Source organism: Danio rerio, chromosome 12 (assembly GCF_052040795.2).
Source record: "Danio rerio strain M-AB ecotype USA chromosome 12, GRCz13ab, whole genome shotgun sequence".
Lineage (NCBI taxonomy): Eukaryota > Metazoa > Chordata > Actinopteri > Cypriniformes > Danionidae > Danio > Danio rerio.
This window is the reverse complement of record NC_141032.1, coordinates 718,375-736,842: the sequence shown is the minus strand read 5'-3', so window position 1 is coordinate 736,842 and position 18,468 is coordinate 718,375. Positions and strand designations below refer to the sequence as shown.

Sequence of the window (18,468 nt, the reverse complement as noted above, 5' to 3'; positions counted from 1 at the left end):
ATGCCCTTCCAGCTACAACCCATCACTGGGAAACACCTGTACGCTCTCACACACATACATTACAGACAATTTATTTTAATTAAGACAATTCCCCTATAGCGCATGTGTTTGGACTGTGGGGGAAACCAGAGCACCCGGAGGAAACCCACACCAACACGGGGAGAACATGCAAACTCCACACAGAAACACCAACTGACCCAGCCAGGACTCAAACCAGTGACCCTTCTGCTGTGAGGCGACAGTGCTATCCACTTCGCCACCTTGTATACACATAAAACACACACACACACACACTGACTCTCTCTCTCTCACACACACACACACACACACACTGATGTTGTGCTCCTCCTGCAGGTGTGCAGTGGCTGCTGCTGGACTCCTGTTACCTGCGTGCGGACGCAGACGTGAGCGGCTGGAGGAGTGTCTTCACTGCACTCGGGGTTCGAGACCTGCTGATCTTCAGGAAGGAAAAGCGCACGCTCACAACTGCTCAACTGGTGTGTGTGTGTGTGTGTGTGCGTGCAGTGTAATAAGACTTTGTTAAAGTGACAGAGCTGTTTTATGGTATATAATAATAATAATAATAAGAGGTAGTTGCTATGGGAGGCTGTTTAGGATGCAACGCACTGAAAAAGATTTGCTCATAAATACGAAAGATATCTTTAGTGACCTTAAGTTGAACCAAACACACCACAAATATGTCTGTGCACTACCTGACAAAAGTCTAGTGGTGGATTCCAGTTGTAAGAGCAACAATTAATAACCTGACAGTCGATTTTCATCTGCTGATCTGCATCTCATTCATCAAAAATACTGCTGGAACCCTCATGGACCAAGATTCTCACTGAAATCAGTCAAGTGTGGTGAAGGAGAAGTCATGGTTTGGGGTTCATTCAGTATGGGGGCGTGCGAGAGATCTGCAACATCAACAGCCTGAGGTATCAAGACATCTGTGCTGCCCATTACATTACAAACCACAGGAGAGGGACAATTCTCCAGCAGGATAGCGCTCCTGCTCATACTTCAGCCTCCACATCAAAGCTCCTGAAAGCAGAGAAGGTCAAGGATTGGCCAGCCCAGTCACCAGACATCAACATTATTGAGCTGATGAAGGAGGAGGTGTTGAAGATGAACACAGAGACTCTTGATGAACTCTGGAAGTCTTCTTCATTCCAGATGACTTTATTAATCAGTGATGTGAGTCATGTCAGAGATGTATGGATGCAGTCCTCCAAGCTCATGATGGAGTCAGACACAATCTTCATTCTGTCTCCACTGCAGCAGGACTTTATATTCTATACTGGACATTATTTCTGTTCAGTGATGAGACTTTAGTCTGAGCAGAGTCAGACCGCACTGTCCTCACCAAATCAGTCAACATCAAGACATGATCAGATTTATTGAGCTCAAATCAGCAAAATCTAGAGGCCTTCACCTTTCATAGAGACACTTCTGACACCAAATCAACAACTAGAAGTCAAGTTATTATTTGATGCTCATAAAACCTGCATAGCAGACAAGACTTTTGTCATGTAGTGTACATATAGAGCATTCTTAAATACTTTACTATGGGGAGGCAGTTTTTACAGAGCTTATATAAGTTGCAGTATGTCTGATGTCTGCTGCTGTGTGTGTGTGTGTGTGTGTGTCAGTCGTGCAGCCTGTGGGCCACTGAGAGCGCACTGTGGCCGACTCCAGCAGACGGTCAGTACACCATCATGGATCATCAGTGTTCAGAGCTCCACACACTGCTGACCACAGATCAGCTCAGTGATCAGGAGAAACTACAGCAGCGGCGCACGCTCATACAGCTGCTGGACAACAACTGGAACTCTGGGTAAACAAACACACTCGCATTACACATTATTATGACACTCGTCTTACTGTTTAAACTGTATTAGTGACGATTACTCATGACTAGGCCCACACCAAATCTGCAGGATTATTAGCCGATCACTGAATCTGTTTATTTACTTAGAGTCGAGATTTCATTTAATAAATAATGGCTAATTAAAGATTACATTAGAATTATTTAATAAGATCTCCTGAGAGTGGCTTAAAGGCTTCACTAGGGTAATTAGGGTAAAGTTAGGGTAATTAGGCAAGTCATTGTATAACAGTGGTTTATTCTGGAGACAATCCAACACTAATATTGCTGAAGGGGAGAATAATATTGACCTTAACATGACTTTAACACTATTAAAGACTGAGAGTTTGAATCTTTTCTACTTATTTCTGAGACATGTGAGTCATTTGTTGAATCAAATTCTTCTCCTCATGTTTACACTCACCGGCCACTTTATTAGGGACACCTGTCCAGCTGGTTGTTAACGCAAATTATTAATCAGCCAATCACATGGCAGCAGCTCACTGCATTTAGGCATGTAGACATGGTCAAGAGGATCTGCTGCAGTTCAGAGCGAGCATCAGAATGGGGAAGAAAGGGGATTTAAGTGACTCTGAACGTGGCATGGTTGTTAGTGCCAGACTGGCTGCTCTGAGTATTTCAGAAACTGCTGATCTACTGGGATTTTCACGCACAACCATCTCTAGGCTTTACAGAGAATGCTCAGACAAAGAGGAAATATCCAGTGAGCGGCAGTTCTGTGGGCGCAAATGCCTTGTTGATGAGGCCAGAGGTCAGAGGAGAATGGCCAGACTGGTTCCAGCAACAGTAACTCAAATAAGCACTCGTCACAACCGAGCTCTGCAGAAGAGCATCTCTGAACACACAACACGTCCAACCTTGAGGCGGATGGGCTACAGCAGCAGAAGAGCACACCGGGTACCGCTCCTGTCAGCTAAGAACAGGAAACTGAGGCTACAATTCACACAGACTCACCAAAACTGGACAATAGAAGATTGGAGAAACGCTGCTGCTCTGATGAGTCTCCATTTCTGCTGACACATTCAGATGCTCGGCTCACAATTTGGCCTCAACAACATGAAAGCATGGATCATCCTGCCTTGTATCAGCGGTTCAGGCTGGTGGTGGTGGTGTAATGGTGTGGGGGAGATTTTCTTTGGGTCCATTAGTACCAATTGAGCATCAACGCCACAGCCTACCTGAGTATTGCTGCTGACCATGTCCATCCCTTTATGAGCACAGTGTCTCCATCTTCTGATGGCTACTTCCAGCAGGATAACGCAGCATGTCATAAAGCTCAATCATCTCAGACTGCTGAACATGACGATGAGTTCACTGAACTTAAATGGCCTCCACAGTCACCAGAGCTCAATCCAATAGAGCAGCTTTGGGATGTGGTGGAACGGGAGATTGGCATCATGAATGTGCAGCCGACAAATCTGCAGCAACTGTGTGATGCTATCATGGAGCAAAATCTCTGAGGAATATTTCCAGTAGCTTGTTGAATCTCTGCTATGACAGATTAAGGCAGTTCTGAAGGCAAAAGGGGTCCGACCTGGAACAAGTAAGGTGTACCTAATAAAGTGGCCAGTGAGTGTGGGCTTGTTCTGGCTAGTTCTCCAGATGTCCAGTATTTATGTTCAGATATTCAGCAGTGGTGTAGTTTCACTGACGGAAGTCTTCCAGAAAGCGAGCGATGCTTTAATCTCTCCTGATTCCCAGCTGCTTGTGCTGAAGTACTCAATCTGCTGCTCAGATTATTCAGGATATGGATATTAATCTGGCGCACAGGTCACTGTCTGCGTTTGATCTTTTAAGCTGTAAAGAGCACAGAATATTCAGTCTGACCTGTTTGTTTAATGGACTGTGATGATGACGATGATGGGAAAAAACGCGTCAGATGCTCTTCAGGAATCGCCTATTCCTGACTGCTCGCTCTCATAACGCTCTCTGAGTGCCTGCATACAGTACGCATCTATATATATATTTATAGCTGATTTATTTATATGCATATACAGTGGTCAACAACTAAAGTGCGTCAGAAACAAGGCTGGGTGTTGTTCAGTAGTTTTAGGACAACAAAAAAATTTTCTTCAACACATTTCTAATCATAATCGTTTTAATAACTCATTTCTAATAACTGATTTCTTTTATTTCCGCCATGATGACAGCACATTAGACTAGATATCTGACTAGTGTTCAGCTTATAATGACATGTAAAGTCTTCACTAGGGTAATTAGGGTAAAGTTAGGGTAATTAGGCAAGTCATTGTATAACAGTGGTTTATTCTGGAGACAATCCAACACTAATATTGCTGAAGGGGTGAATAATATTGAGCTTAACATGACTTTAACACTATTAAAAACTGCTTTTATTCTGGCCCAAATAAAACTAACAAGACTTTCTCCAGAAGAACAAATATTAGAGGAAACACTGAGAACAACTGCTGAATCTGAGAAACGTCATCTGGGAAATATTGGAAATAATAATAATATTTTTGACTGTACATAATGTGCATTTTTAGCCACCAAAGACTGATATATTGTTATTGAATAATCCAGCATTGTTACTTTTGGCGGTGGTGAATTTACTGGCCGTCTGCTCGCTGTGCATGTTGTCCACGTGTGCTCCGAGCAGCCGATTCACCACGGTAGAAAAGATGTAAACGTTCCGTGGCTGCAGGTATGATAAGGTGCTGCACATGGGTCTGTTCTGTTTAACATCATTTGGGAAATATTGGAAAAAGACTTTATTTACTTCATCTCCTTTTATTTGTTTTCTTTTATTGATAGTAATGTGTTCACGAGTAAAACCCGTTCTTTGTGCTTCTGATGATGTTTCTTCGCAATTTAAAATCATTTAGAGAATTACATGACAATTGGTTATGAAAAAGGTAACAGAAAATGTTTATATTTAGACAACACAATACCAATGGTTTAATTTCAGAAAAGTTAGAAGATCAATATTTGATGGAAGAGTACTATTAAAATCAAAATTAACAAAATTTTTAACTCACACATACCTGTTAATTTCAAAGGAACAGAGAATTATCAAGTGATTCCCTTATTTTGTCAATGCTATATATGCTTACAGTATTCATTCATTCCTCTTCCTTCAGCGTAGTCTCTTTATTCATCAGGGGTCTGAACCACTAACTATTAAAGCATGTGTTTGACACAGCTGATACCCTTCCAGCTGCAACCCACTACTGGGAAACACCCATACACACTCATTCACACACACTCATACACTACGGCCAGTGATGTTCATCAGTTCCCCTATAGCGCATGTGTTTGGACTGTAACCGGAGCACCCGGAGGAAACCCACGCCAACACGGGGAGAACATGCAAACTCCACACAGAAACACCAACTGACCCAGCCGAGACTCAAACCAGCAACCTTCCTGCTGTGAGGCCACAGTGCTAACCACTGAGCCACCGTGCCGCCCTACATACAGTATATATAACAAATAATAAATGAATTCCTCTTTAATTTCTGTTTATTTTTAGTTTTAGCAGATGTTGACGTCAGAGTTTTGCTTCAACACTGTTAAATAAAGCTCTGTTTTCATTTTCGTTCTCTGCATTTTGAAGTTGACGTGCAATAATTGACGCTTTATTGGATTGGCAAGTAAAACGAAGGATCTGTAGTGTTTGTGAGGAATTTGAACATTTGACTATGGAGTATTAATAATAGAATAATGTAAAAGTGCGTGAGTCCGCTTCAGACTCTGTGATCTGACCTGTTTATTTAAAGCATGTCAGACGCTGCTCTGGCACAGTGAATCAGGCCGGTGTTTTGTAAGGCACTCAGAGACGTGTGTGTGTGTGTGTGTGTGTGTGTGTTTCTGCATGAACTGATCTGCAGTGTGTGACTCATCGTTATGACCTCCGTCTGCTGGAGCGTCACTCTGCGTTTACACACACACACACACACACACACACACACACACACACACACACACACACACACTCACACAAACTATCACAAACTATCTGAGGAGACTACTAACAGTGCTGTGGGTCTGCTGGATATATTGCAATCTGCTTACTTTAAATAACTATAATAAGCTATTATTTTTGCGCTGTGCATTATAAATATGGATTTTTATTATATCTGGAAGCAAGACAACAGTTTGTGCTTGTCTCGAAATGCTTCTTGATTTAAGAATCTTGAGATATTTAGACTAAAACAAGACAAACTCTAATTTAAAAAGTGTTGTGCTGTGTGTTTCTGTCTGCTCAATGCTCAACACAACACTTGCATGATTTTTTGTTTATTATTTATTATATTTGTCCCATACACAGTCAAACACAGTATGATATGCAGCGAAATGCTCGCACAACCACTCATGACCTTAAAATAATAATAATAACAAAAATAATAATAATAATCTGAATTATGGAGAGACGTTTTTAGTATTTACTCGCCTTATTTTGTAATAACTAAGTAAGAAAAGCATGTATTTGCAGTGTGTTTGTGTTTGAGAAGCGTCCGACTGCAAGACCTGTGAAGAGATAAAGCCAACCATCGAAGACTTTGAGGGCAACACACACACTTAATCCACAAAAACACTCCAATGTACATGTACATGCAAACATCACATATATACTCTATAACTGCAGGTTAACTACTGTATATAATAACTTTAACTGTTAAAGCTATTAGCTGCTAGTTAATTAAAGTTATTAGTAACTAATGGTGACTAATAACCTTCACTTTTCTGATTTTACCTGTAATGCAGTAATGGACACCTTTTGTGAAGCTGCTATGAAGCAAAAGCACTATGCAAATAAACTTTGTGTGTTTGCTGTGTTTCAGAGAGCGGTACGGTCAGCTGGTCTCGGCTCAGCTGCTGGATGCTGACGGTGGAGTTGTCCGAAATGTGCGCTCCTCCTTTATTCAGATGCTGACGGAGTTTTCCTGGATTCCCACACACAGACCCATGTGCAGCACCGTATCATACCTGCAGCCGCGGAGCATTTACATATTTTCTACTGCGGTAAATAGGCTGCTCGGAGCACACGTGGACTACATGCACAGCGAGCAGACGGCCAGCGAGTTCACTAGCGCCATAGGTAAGGATTCGTAAATTCAAAACACGATTGAAAATACACAAATCTATTTAGTTGGTTCAAAACACGATTCATAAATACGCAAATCCAATTCGTAAATTTAAAACATGATTTATTAATATGCAAATCCAATTCGTAAATTTAAAACACGATTCATAAATACGCAAATCCAATTCGTAAATTTAAAACATGATTTATTAATATGCAAATCCAATTCGTAAATTTAAAACATGATTCATAAATATGCAAATCCAATTCGTAAATTTTAAACACAATTCATAAATACACAAATCCAATTCGTAAATTTAAAACACGATTCATTAATATGCAAATCCAATTCGTAAATTTAAAACACGATTCATTAATATGCAAATCCAATTCTTAAATTTAAAATATGATTCATAAATACGCAAATCCAATTCGTAAATTTAAAACACGATTCATAAATATGCAAATCCAATTCATAAATTTAAAACATCATTCATTAATATGCAAATCCAATTCGTAAATTTAAAACACGATTCATAAATATGCAAATCCAATTCGTAAATTTAAAACACGATTCATAAATATACAAATCCAATTCATAAATTTAAAACATCATTCATTAATATGCAAATCCAATTCGTAAATTTAAAACACGATTCATAAATATGCAAATCCAATTCGTAAATTTAAAACACGATTCATAAATATGCAAATCCAATTCGTAAATATAAAACACGATTCATAAATATGCAAATCCAATTCGTAAATTTAAAACACGATTCATAAATATGCAAATCCAATTCGTAAATTTAAAATATGATTCATAAATACGCAAATCCAATTCGTAAATTTAAAATACGATTCATATATACGCAAATCCAATTCGTAAATTTAAAACATGACTCATATATACGCAAATCCAATTCATAAATTTAAAACATGACTCATAAATATGCAAATCCAATTCGTAAATTTAAAATGTGATTCATAAATACGCAAATCCAATTCGTAAATTTAAAATACGATTCATAAATATGCAAATCCAATTCGTAAATTTAAAACATGATTTATTAATATGCTAATCCAATTCGTAAATTTAAAATACGATTCATAAATACGCGATTTAAAACACGATTCATAAATATGCAAATCCAATTCGTAAATTTAAAACATCATTCATTAATATGCAAATCCAATTTGTAAATTTAAAACACGTTTCATAAATATGCAAATCCAATTTGTAAATTTAAAACATGATTTATTACTATGCAAATCCAATTTCTAAATTTAAAACAGGATTCATTAATATGCAAATCCAATTCGTAAATTTAAAATACGATTCATAAATTCGCAAATCCAATTCGTAAATTTAAAACACGATTCAATAATACACAAATCCAATTCTTAAAATTTAAACAGGACAATGACTTGCCTAATTACCCTAACTTTACCCTAACTACCCTAGTGAAGCCTTTACATGTCACTTTAAGCTGAACACTAGTCAAATATCTAGTCTTATATTATTTTCTTTCATCATGGCAAAGAGAAAAGAAATCAGTTGTTAGAGATGAGTTATTAAAACGGTTATGATTAGAAATGTGTTGGAGAAATCTGCTCTCCGTTAAACAGAAATTGGGGAATAAAATAAACAGGAGGGCGAATAATTCTGACTGTATGACTGTATATTTTTGCTGTGTTTTTAATCTAGTCAGCTGTGATTGCTGTTGCAGGATTGAGGCACAGTGTGTGTGTGGAGGACATGGTGGGTTATCTGAAGCGCTGGTGTGTGAAGGAGTCTGAAGAACCATCTGAGGAGCCTGAAGGAGCAGATTTCTCCAGCACAATCGATCATATTCATGCGCTTTACTGCTATCTGTTCAACGAGTGCTCCAGTGGCCAGCTCAGAGACCTGTTCCAGCGCTGGCCCGCCGTCTACATCGAGTACAACAGGTCACACACACACACACAAAGTTTATTTGTATTGACCACATCTAAAGGACTGTTTATTTATTGGCAATATCACAGGAGTAGCAGTACAATATGGCTGTATATCGGCACTGGTGGGAGGTGTGCGTTAGCTGGAGGCCGCAGTGCATTGGTGCCCCAGCAGTGCCGATACACAGCTATATTGCCCTGCTACGAGTGTGATATTGCGTTCATAAAACAGTTCGACGACATGATCGTGTATATAAAAAAGAAAATCAGGAAGGAAGAGGAATTACTTTCTTCCACCATTGATTCATATCTGTAGCTGACGTCAGAACAGCAGAAACTGCTGCTATTTCACACACGTCACTGTAGAGCTAGTGTTTGAATGATTCTCTAGCGTAATGTCTAAAGAGATGACGAAACAGCTGATTTTGCTCACATTGTAAGATTATAAGGCTGAACTATGGAGCCAGATCACTCTCGAAAATAATACATTTGCTTAATAAAATTCATAGATCCACAATATTTACATTTACAAAATCCAATTTGTATGTTAAAAACACAATCTAAAATTACGCAAATCCAATTCGTAAATTCAAAACACAATTAAAAAACATTGCAAATTCAATTCTTAACTTCAAAACACAATTCAAAAATGTGCAAATTCAATTCGTAAATTCACAACTCGATTCGTAAAAACGCAAATCCAATTCGTTATTTCAGAACACGATTAAAAAATGCGTAAATTTAATTCAATTCAAAAAACTATTTTAAAATGTGCAAATTCAATTTGTTAATTCAAAACACTATTCAAAACTACATAAATCTAATTTGTAAATTTAAAACACAATTTGTAAATATGCTATTCCAATTTGTAAGTTAAGAACGTGATTCATAAATGCAAAAGTGTAATTCATAAATACGCAAATCTAATTTGTAAATTCAAAACACAATTCATAAATGCACAAATCCAATTCGTAAATTCAAAATCGATACACAAATCTAATTCCTAAAGACACGATTCATAAAAACACAAATTCAATTCGTAAATTCAAAACAATTTAAAAATACACGATTCAAATTCATAAGTTAAAACACAATTCATAAATATGCAAATTCAATTAGTAAATTCAAAACACGATTCATAAATACACAAATCTAATTTGTAGGTTCAAAACACGATTCAAAAATGTCTGAATCTACTTTGCTAATTCAAAACACGATTTAAAAATTTGTAAATTCGTTTTTGGTGTCTGCAGGGATGGCGACCGCAGCTCGGGACGCTTCTATCATCTGAAAGAGGTCTGCTGGTGTGATCCTACAGGCATGTTTCAGAGATACAGAGAGCTGATCCGCAGATCTGACAGCGGCGTTCAGGAGCCGCGAGTGCTCGCTCCGCTATACAGCACTCTGCAGGACATGAAGAGCATGTTTGAGGTCTGGAGATCCACTGGAGCCTCATATTACACTCAGCTTATGTCAGAAATGAACATTAAAAGCTTGTATTCTGTGTATTGAAATTATTTAAAGATTACTGAAGAACACCGAAATGGTAATCTGAATATGAATGTAAATATTTAATAATGACTGATGCAGATATACAGTATGTGCATGTGTGTGTGTGTGTGTGTGTGTGTGTATAAATTTTAATTACATTTTTACATAAAAAATAATAAAAAGGGCCCCATTCAATTCAAATATTATTTGATAGACAATCGTTACCTTTATTTTATTAATTAGTACAGTTTAATTAAATATTACAACAAAATGCAGGAAAAAATGTCAATACTTAACATAAATACTTGAAGAAAAAGAAGTTTAATTTGTGAACATGCAAAACAGACTTTATTAAAGACTACTAATGTCAACAACAACCAAATTATGTACAGTTTAATACAGAAATAAATGTACTATAAATATACTTAAACATTTTATTAGGCTAATACAGAAGTAAATATATTTATTTATTTTATTAAACTAATAAAGGAAGTAAATATGTATATGCATTTTATTCAACTAATAAAGACAGTAAATATATTTATGCATTTTATTAAACTAATAAAGACAGTAAATATATTTATGCATTTTATTAAACTAATAAAGTAAATATATTTATGCATTTTATTAAACTAACAAAGTAAATATATTTATGCATTTTATTAAACTAATAAAGTAAATATATTTATGCATTTTATTAAACTAATAAAGTAAATATATTTATGCATTTTATTAAACTAATAAAGACAGTAAATATATTTATGCATTTTATTAAACTAATAAAGTTAATATATTTATGCATTTTATTAAACTAACAAAGTAAATATTTTTATGCATTTTATTATACTAATAAAGTTGATATATTTATGCATTTTATTAAACTAATAAAGACAGTAAATATATTTATGCATTTTATTAAACTAATAAAGTAAATATATTTATGCATTTTAATAAACTAATAAAGACAGTAAATATATTTATGCATTTTATTAAACTAATAAAGTAAATATATTTGTGCATTTTATTAAACTAATAAAGTAAATATATTTGTGCATTTTATTATACTAATAAAGTTGATATATTTATGCATTTTATTAAACTAATAAAGTTAATATATTTATGCATTTTATTAAACTAATAAAGTAAATATATTTATGCATTTTATTATACTAATAAAGTTGATATATTTATGCATTTTAATAAACTAATAAAGACAGTAAATATATTTATGCATTTTATTGTACTAATAAAGTAAATATATTTGTGCATTTTAATAAACTAATAAAGACAGTAAATATATTTATGCATTTTTTCATACTAATAAAGTTAATATATTTATGCATTTTAATAAACTAATAAAGACAGTAAATATATTTATGCATTTTATTAAACTGTAATGTAATGTAATGTAACATTACATTACATTACATTACATTACATTTTATTAAACTAATAAATAAATTAAATATATTTATGCATTTTATTAAACTAATAAATAAATTAAATATATTTATGCATTTTATTAAACTAATAAAGAAAGTAAATATATTCATGCATTTTAATAAACTAATAAATAAATTAAATATATTTATGCATTTTAATAAACTAATAAATAAATTAAATATATTTATGCATTTTAATAAACTAATAAATAAATTAAATATATTTATGCATTTTATTAAACTAATAAAGAAATTAAATATATTTATGCATTTAAATAAACTAATAAAGAAATTAAATATATTTATGCATTTAAATAAACTAAAAAAAGAATTTAAATATATTTATGCATTTTATTAAACTAATAAAGAAAGTAAATGCAATCTCCATTATTCTCATGGCAGACTCTGAGCGTGGAGCCCAATCCTTCGATGAAGCAGTACGTGTGTCTGCTGGAGGCGGTGTGTGAGTCTGCTCCTCTCGCCACAGGAGACGTTCTTCAAGACGTCTCGATCATCTTCGCTAAACTCGGTGAGGATCTGCTGAAGTCTTGACATGATTCTTCATTCATCTGCAGTTTGTGCTGCATGTTTCTGATGTGCTTCTCTCTGTGTGTGTGTGTGTGTGTGTGTGTGAAAGCTGATAAATGTAGAGTGTGTGTTCACGGAGAGCAGGAGCAGCTCAACCAGACCTACTGCAGCTCTCTCAGGGGTGAGTTTAATCAAGTAACTATTAAACACGTTGCCTTTATGTTCTCCTGCTAAAAAACGGAAATGCTGACGTAAAATGAACCAAGTGTAATAACAATGCAAAGACTGAAGGAGAGAGTACTGAACTACTGAAATGTATTTAACACTTTGTAGGAAAGGCTTGTTTTTGGTCATGAGAGCTTCAAGATGCCTCGTGTATGGATAATTGAGCTCAGGTGTGGTTTTATCTTGTTTTTATATATGCTCTGCTTTTTCATGCTCTTGACAGAAATGGTGTCTCATAAAAGAGTGTTTCCCACCAAGACCAGCGGGTGGGTGACGCTATCCCGTAAACCCATGATCTCAGATAATGCACACTTGGAGAAGATCTTCAAGTCACACACTTCAGTGTGTCTGCTCAACCTGCCGTCCGCAGCCAAGAAAACAACCAACAAATACAAACGAGATGGTAATGTGTGTTTTCATTGTTCTTGCATATTAATAAAATTAAATATTAATTTCACTAAAATAATGCAGTTGATGAGATAATTTCACCACTCTAGGAAAAAGACTCCATTGAGCTACTTGACAACAAACATTACAGTATTATCCATATTTGTATTCTGATTACACCTAACTTTCCGCTTTTCATATATATATATATTCAGATTTCACACATCAAACTTTAGTTTCATTAATATATTCTGATATACACTACCTGACAAAAGTCCTACTGGAACCCCTTATGGACCAAGATTCTCATAGAAATCAGTCAAGTGTGGTGAAGGAGAAGTCATGGTTTGGGGTTCATTCAGTATGGGGGCGTGTGAGATCTGCAACATCAACAGCCTGAGGTATCAAGACATCTGTGCTGCCCATTACATTACAAACCACAGGAGAGGGACAATTCTCCAGCAGGATAGCGCTCCTGCTCATACTTCAGCCTCCACAGCCAAACTCCTGAGAGCAGAGAAGGTCAAGGATTGGCCAGCCCAGTCACCAGACATCAACATTATTGAGCTGATGAAGGAGGAGGTGTTGAAGATGAACACAGAGACTCTTGATGAACTCTGGAAGTCTTCTTCATTCCAGATGACTTTATTAATCAGTGATGTGAGTCATGTCAGAGATGTATGGATGCAGTCCTCCAAGCTCATGATGGAGTCAGACACAATATTCATTCTGTCTCCACTGCAGCAGGACTTTATATTCTATACTGGACATTATTTCTGTTCAGTGATGACACTTTAGTCTGAGCAGAGTCAGACCGCACTGTCCTCATCAAATCAGTCAACATCAAGACATGATCAGATTTATTGAGCTCAAATCAGCAAAATCTAGAGGCCTTCACCTTTCATAGAGACACTTCTGACACCAAATAAGGAACAAGAAGTCAAGTTATTATTTGATGCTCATAAAACCTGCATAGCAGACAAGACTTTTGTCATGTAGTGCGCACTGATATACACTTTTACTCTCGTCTAAATTCTGAATACACACCAAAACTTGAGTGTCATTCATAGGGATATTCAGTATTGTTATCATTATATACTGTTAAACCCCTAAAACCCCTCATGCATTATATTATTATTTGATCTGTCTAATCGTGTGTTCAGGAAAGCATGATAAGGAGGCGTTCAGCGAGCGCGACCGAGAGTTATTCCTGCAGATCTGCGGGATCGAGCGACTCTCCCAGCGCGTGACCACCGAACCGCAGACCGAGAGCTACAGACCCTGTCCTGCGGTGCAAACGCTGGTCCGGCAGCTCGTGCCCTTCATCCAGAGGTTTATCCTGCACCACAGCGACTTTGAGGAGGCGTATGAGGAGCTGAAGGATTCTGGGATCGCTCAGCGCATCAGCGCTCTCAGTTTCGGACAGGTAAATAGCAAACACCCTCAGGCATGGGGCGAGTAATTAATTCATTCATTTTCGGCTTAGTCCCTTTATCAATCAGGGGTCGCCACAGCGGAATGAACCGCCAACTTATCCAACATATGTTTTACGCAGTGGATGCCCTTCCAGCTGCAACCCAGTACTGGGAAACACCCATACACACTCATTCACATACATACAATATGGACAATTTAGCTTACCCAAGCCACCTACCGCATGTCTTTGGACCAGGGGAGAACATGCAAACTCCACATAGAAACACTGACTGCCCCAGCCGAGACTCAAACCAGCGACATTCTTGCTGTGAGGTGATCATGCTACCCACTGCGCCACCGTGACACCCTTAATTAATTATTATATCTTATTATTTTGCATGTAAACAGAGCTTGTGTGTGTGTGTGTGTGTGTGTGTGTGTGTGTGTGTTTGTGCAGGTGGGGAAGCTGTATATTCATTATCGGCTCGAGCTGCCGGACGAAAGCCCCATCTTTGAGAGCGAGGATATCATATGCCTGCTCAAAGACCAGAAGGAGCTGTACATCCACAAAGATCATCTGGCGGCCAGACTGGACATCTGCAGGTACAGCGTCTGCCTCCGGCTTCAGCAAACGGGATGCTCCTCCACGCTCATTCATCTGTATTTCATTGCAGAGAGCTGGTCAAACTCTTCACAGCGGATAAGATGTTTGCGAAAGAGCTGGAGCGGTTCCTTCAGGGCCTTGTGACCTGCATAAATGTGAGTTTGGGGCCATCCGAGGCTACTTAAACCCCTCCGCAGCTCTGAACAGTTTAGTTTTAACCCTAATTAAACACACCTGATCAAACTAATTGATACCTTCAGTCTGGTTTGAAACCCACAGGTAAGTGTGTTGGAGCAGGGTTGAAACTAAGGTGTGCAGGGCTGCAGCCCTCCAGGAACTCAGTTTGACACCCCTGCCTGAAAGGGATAGTTCACACAACAATAGAAATGTGCTGTTAATCTGCAGACCCACAGGTCATCCGAGGTGTAGGAGGCCTTTTTCATTCAGTAGATCATTAACCCTTGTGTGCTGTTGGGTTGTTTTCAACCACTCTGGGGTTATATAAATAATTATATAATGAATTAAAGAATATTTTCTACTCAAAATATATCAAACCTTAATATAATGTGCATTACTAAGCGCTTTATGGATGATGTTCATCAATATTTAGATGTTTTTGACCCCCTGCTTGCAGACTTTTTTCGAAATATTGTTTATTTTAACAAACCGTACATCAATGGAAAGTTATAATGAATAAATCCCAGTTTACAATAATTGTATAATTATTGTAGTGCTGGGCAAAGATTAATTGTGATTAATTGCAACTAAAATAAAAGCCACTTTATTAGGTACACCTGTCCAACTGCTGGTTAACGCAAATTATTAATCAGCCAATCACATGGCAGCAGCTCACTGCATTCAGGCATGTAGACATGATCAAGAGGATCTGCTGCAGTTCAGAGCGAGCATCAGAATGGGGAAGAAAGGGGATTTAAGTGACTTTGAACGTGGCATGGTTGTTGCTGCCAGACGGGCTGCTCTGAGTATTTCAGAAACTGCTGATCTACTGGGATTTTCACGCACAACCATCTCTAGGGTTTACAGAGAATGCTCCGACAAACAGGAAATATCCAGTGAGCGGCAGTTCTGTGGGCGCAAATGCCTTGTTAATGAGGCCAGAGGTCAGAGGAGAATGGCCAGACTGGTTCAGCTGATAGAAAGGCGACAGTAACTCAAATAAGCACTCGCTACAACCGAGCTCTGCAGAAGAGCATCTCTGAACACACAACACGTCCAACCTTGAGGCGGATGGGCTACAGCAGCAGAAGAGCACACCGGGTGCCGCTCCTGTCAGCTAAGAACAGGAAACTGAGGCTACAATTCACACAGACTCACCAAAACTGGACAATAGAAGATTGGAGAAACGTTGCTGCTCTGATGAGTCTCCATTTCTGCTGACACATTCGGATGCTCGGCTCAACAGCATGAAAGCATGGATCATCCTGCCTTGTATCAGCGGTTCAGGCTGGTGGTGGTGGTGTAATGGTGTGGGGGAGATTTTCTTTGGGTCCATTAGTACCAATTGAGCATCAACACCACAGCCTACCTGAGTATTGCTGCTGACCATGTCCATCCCTTTATGAGCACAGTGTTTCCATCTTCTGATGGCTACTTCCAGCAGGATAACGCAGCATGTCATAAAGCTCAATCATCTCAGACTGGTTTCTTGAACATGACGATGAGTTCACTGTACTCAAATGGCCTCCACAGTCACCAGAGCTCAATCCAATAGAGCAGCTTTGGGATGTGGTGGAACGGGAGATTGGCATCATGGATGTGCAGCCGACAAATCTGCAGCAACTGTGTGATGCTATCATGGAGCAAAATCTCTGAGGAATATTTCCAGTAGCTTGTTAAATCTCTGCTATGACGGATTAAGGCAGATCTGAAGGCAAAAAGGGGTCCGACCTGGTACTAGTGAGGTGTACCTAATAAAGTGGCCAGTGAGTGTACAAATTCACACATGTATGCATATTTATGTATATTTAGATATAAAATATTGTGTATATGATGCTAATCGTATATACATTTAAATATCTATGTCGAAAAGAGGTTTAGTTTTTATATATATGTGTGTGTATTACATATAGATAATAAATATATAACACACACACACACACACGTATATATATATATATATTATGCCAAAACAAACTTTTATTTTGGATGTGAATTAATCTTCGCCCAGCACTAGTATATTTGCATTTTCATTTAGACATGATTGATAACTTTTATGTAGATCTATTAATTAATGAAAGTATGCGATGCGATCTGCTCTGGTGTGCATCTCAGGATGGATCTGCACTGAAGAGGTTTCTGGATCGAGAAAATGCTCAGAAGCTGCCAGAGAACGAAGAAGCGTGGGACGTCCCAGCGCCGGTGGAAGTGAAAGCAGAGCCCGTCGGTGTGTATTTCTCTGTGTTTGAGCGTCAGGGATGTGCACTGATGTCCCTGGAGTCTCGATGAACTCTCATTTCATTTGATCTGAGTTTAATGTGCGCCTGATTTCATCATTTCTCTCTCACCGCCAGCGCTCTGCACATATGCTAATGCCGGTTTGTTTGTGGCTCTGTGCGCTGACATGAAAGCGCAGCTGTTGCCGTGGAGATTGGAAGAAATGACGCACACACACACGCTCACACACACACATTAATAATCACTAGGTGTGGGTATATTTAAGGACTTCGAGATCTGAATCTGGGGGTCACGATCAGATTCCAGAATGATTGTTGGCTTATATTTTTCATATTCCTCCTGTATACGTTTACATCTTCACAACTTTACATTTTAACCAGAATTAGAGTTTCTATGACAGTCCTGGCATCTTAAAATAATTTGTTTTATTATAGAATTATTGAGGATAAACAAGCTCTGAATGTAAAAAAAGACAATTACAGGGAAAAACAAACATATCCCATAACAATAAACCAAAATATTTGTCTAAAAACTAAATAAGAGCATCACAATTATTGTCGTTTATAACATTAAGAGCTTTCTGACCAATCAGAGCAATTTAGACTCATCAAAGAAGAGTCATTAACCAATCAGCAGGACATACATCAGACCCAAGAGTGGAGCCTAAAAAGTAGACTCATTACACCAAAGCAGAGTCATCTAACCAATCAGAGCAAGGCAGAGCTATCAAACCAATCCAAGAAGAGTAGTAGAGCCTTCTGACCAATCAGAGCAGAGATGGGTCAAAACAAGTCAGAGTACAGTCATCTGACCAATCATTCTTAAGCAATTTTGTCTGACCAATCAGAGCACAGTAGAGCTTTCTGACCAATCAGATCAGAAAAGGGCCATTTGACCAATTAGAGCAAAGTATGGTCATCTGACCAATGAGAGTAGATTAGAGCCTTCTGACCAATCAGAGCAAAGTAGACTCATCAAACCAAAGCAGAGTCATCTAACCAATCAGAGCAGAGTAGGGCCATTAAAGTAGAACAGAGAGCCTTCTGACCAATCAGAACAAAGCAGACTCATCTAACCAATCAGAGCAGAGCCA

The 18,468-nt window shown here is 37.7% G+C and overlaps 1 protein-coding gene across 3 annotated transcripts in view; it reads left to right on the top strand.

Annotated features, from left to right (window-relative positions):
* The window catches only part of wu:fj29h11, a 71,301-nt gene that overhangs the window by 45,582 nt on the left and 7,251 nt on the right, over positions 1-18,468 (top strand). For all 3 annotated transcript variants that reach the window (XM_087275499.1, XM_087275500.1, XM_087275501.1), the window contains 12 exons: positions 355-497; positions 1,653-1,837; positions 6,691-6,947; positions 8,663-8,882; positions 10,121-10,298; positions 12,203-12,329; positions 12,438-12,509; positions 12,777-12,956; positions 14,104-14,366; positions 14,814-14,959; positions 15,031-15,115; positions 17,253-17,364. In XM_087275499.1, the coding sequence (XP_087131625.1) occupies positions 355-497; positions 1,653-1,837; positions 6,691-6,947; positions 8,663-8,882; positions 10,121-10,298; positions 12,203-12,329; positions 12,438-12,509; positions 12,777-12,956; positions 14,104-14,366; positions 14,814-14,959; positions 15,031-15,115; positions 17,253-17,364 (1,968 nt within the window). The remainder of the gene's footprint in view (positions 1-354; positions 498-1,652; positions 1,838-6,690; positions 6,948-8,662; positions 8,883-10,120; positions 10,299-12,202; positions 12,330-12,437; positions 12,510-12,776; positions 12,957-14,103; positions 14,367-14,813; positions 14,960-15,030; positions 15,116-17,252; positions 17,365-18,468) is intronic.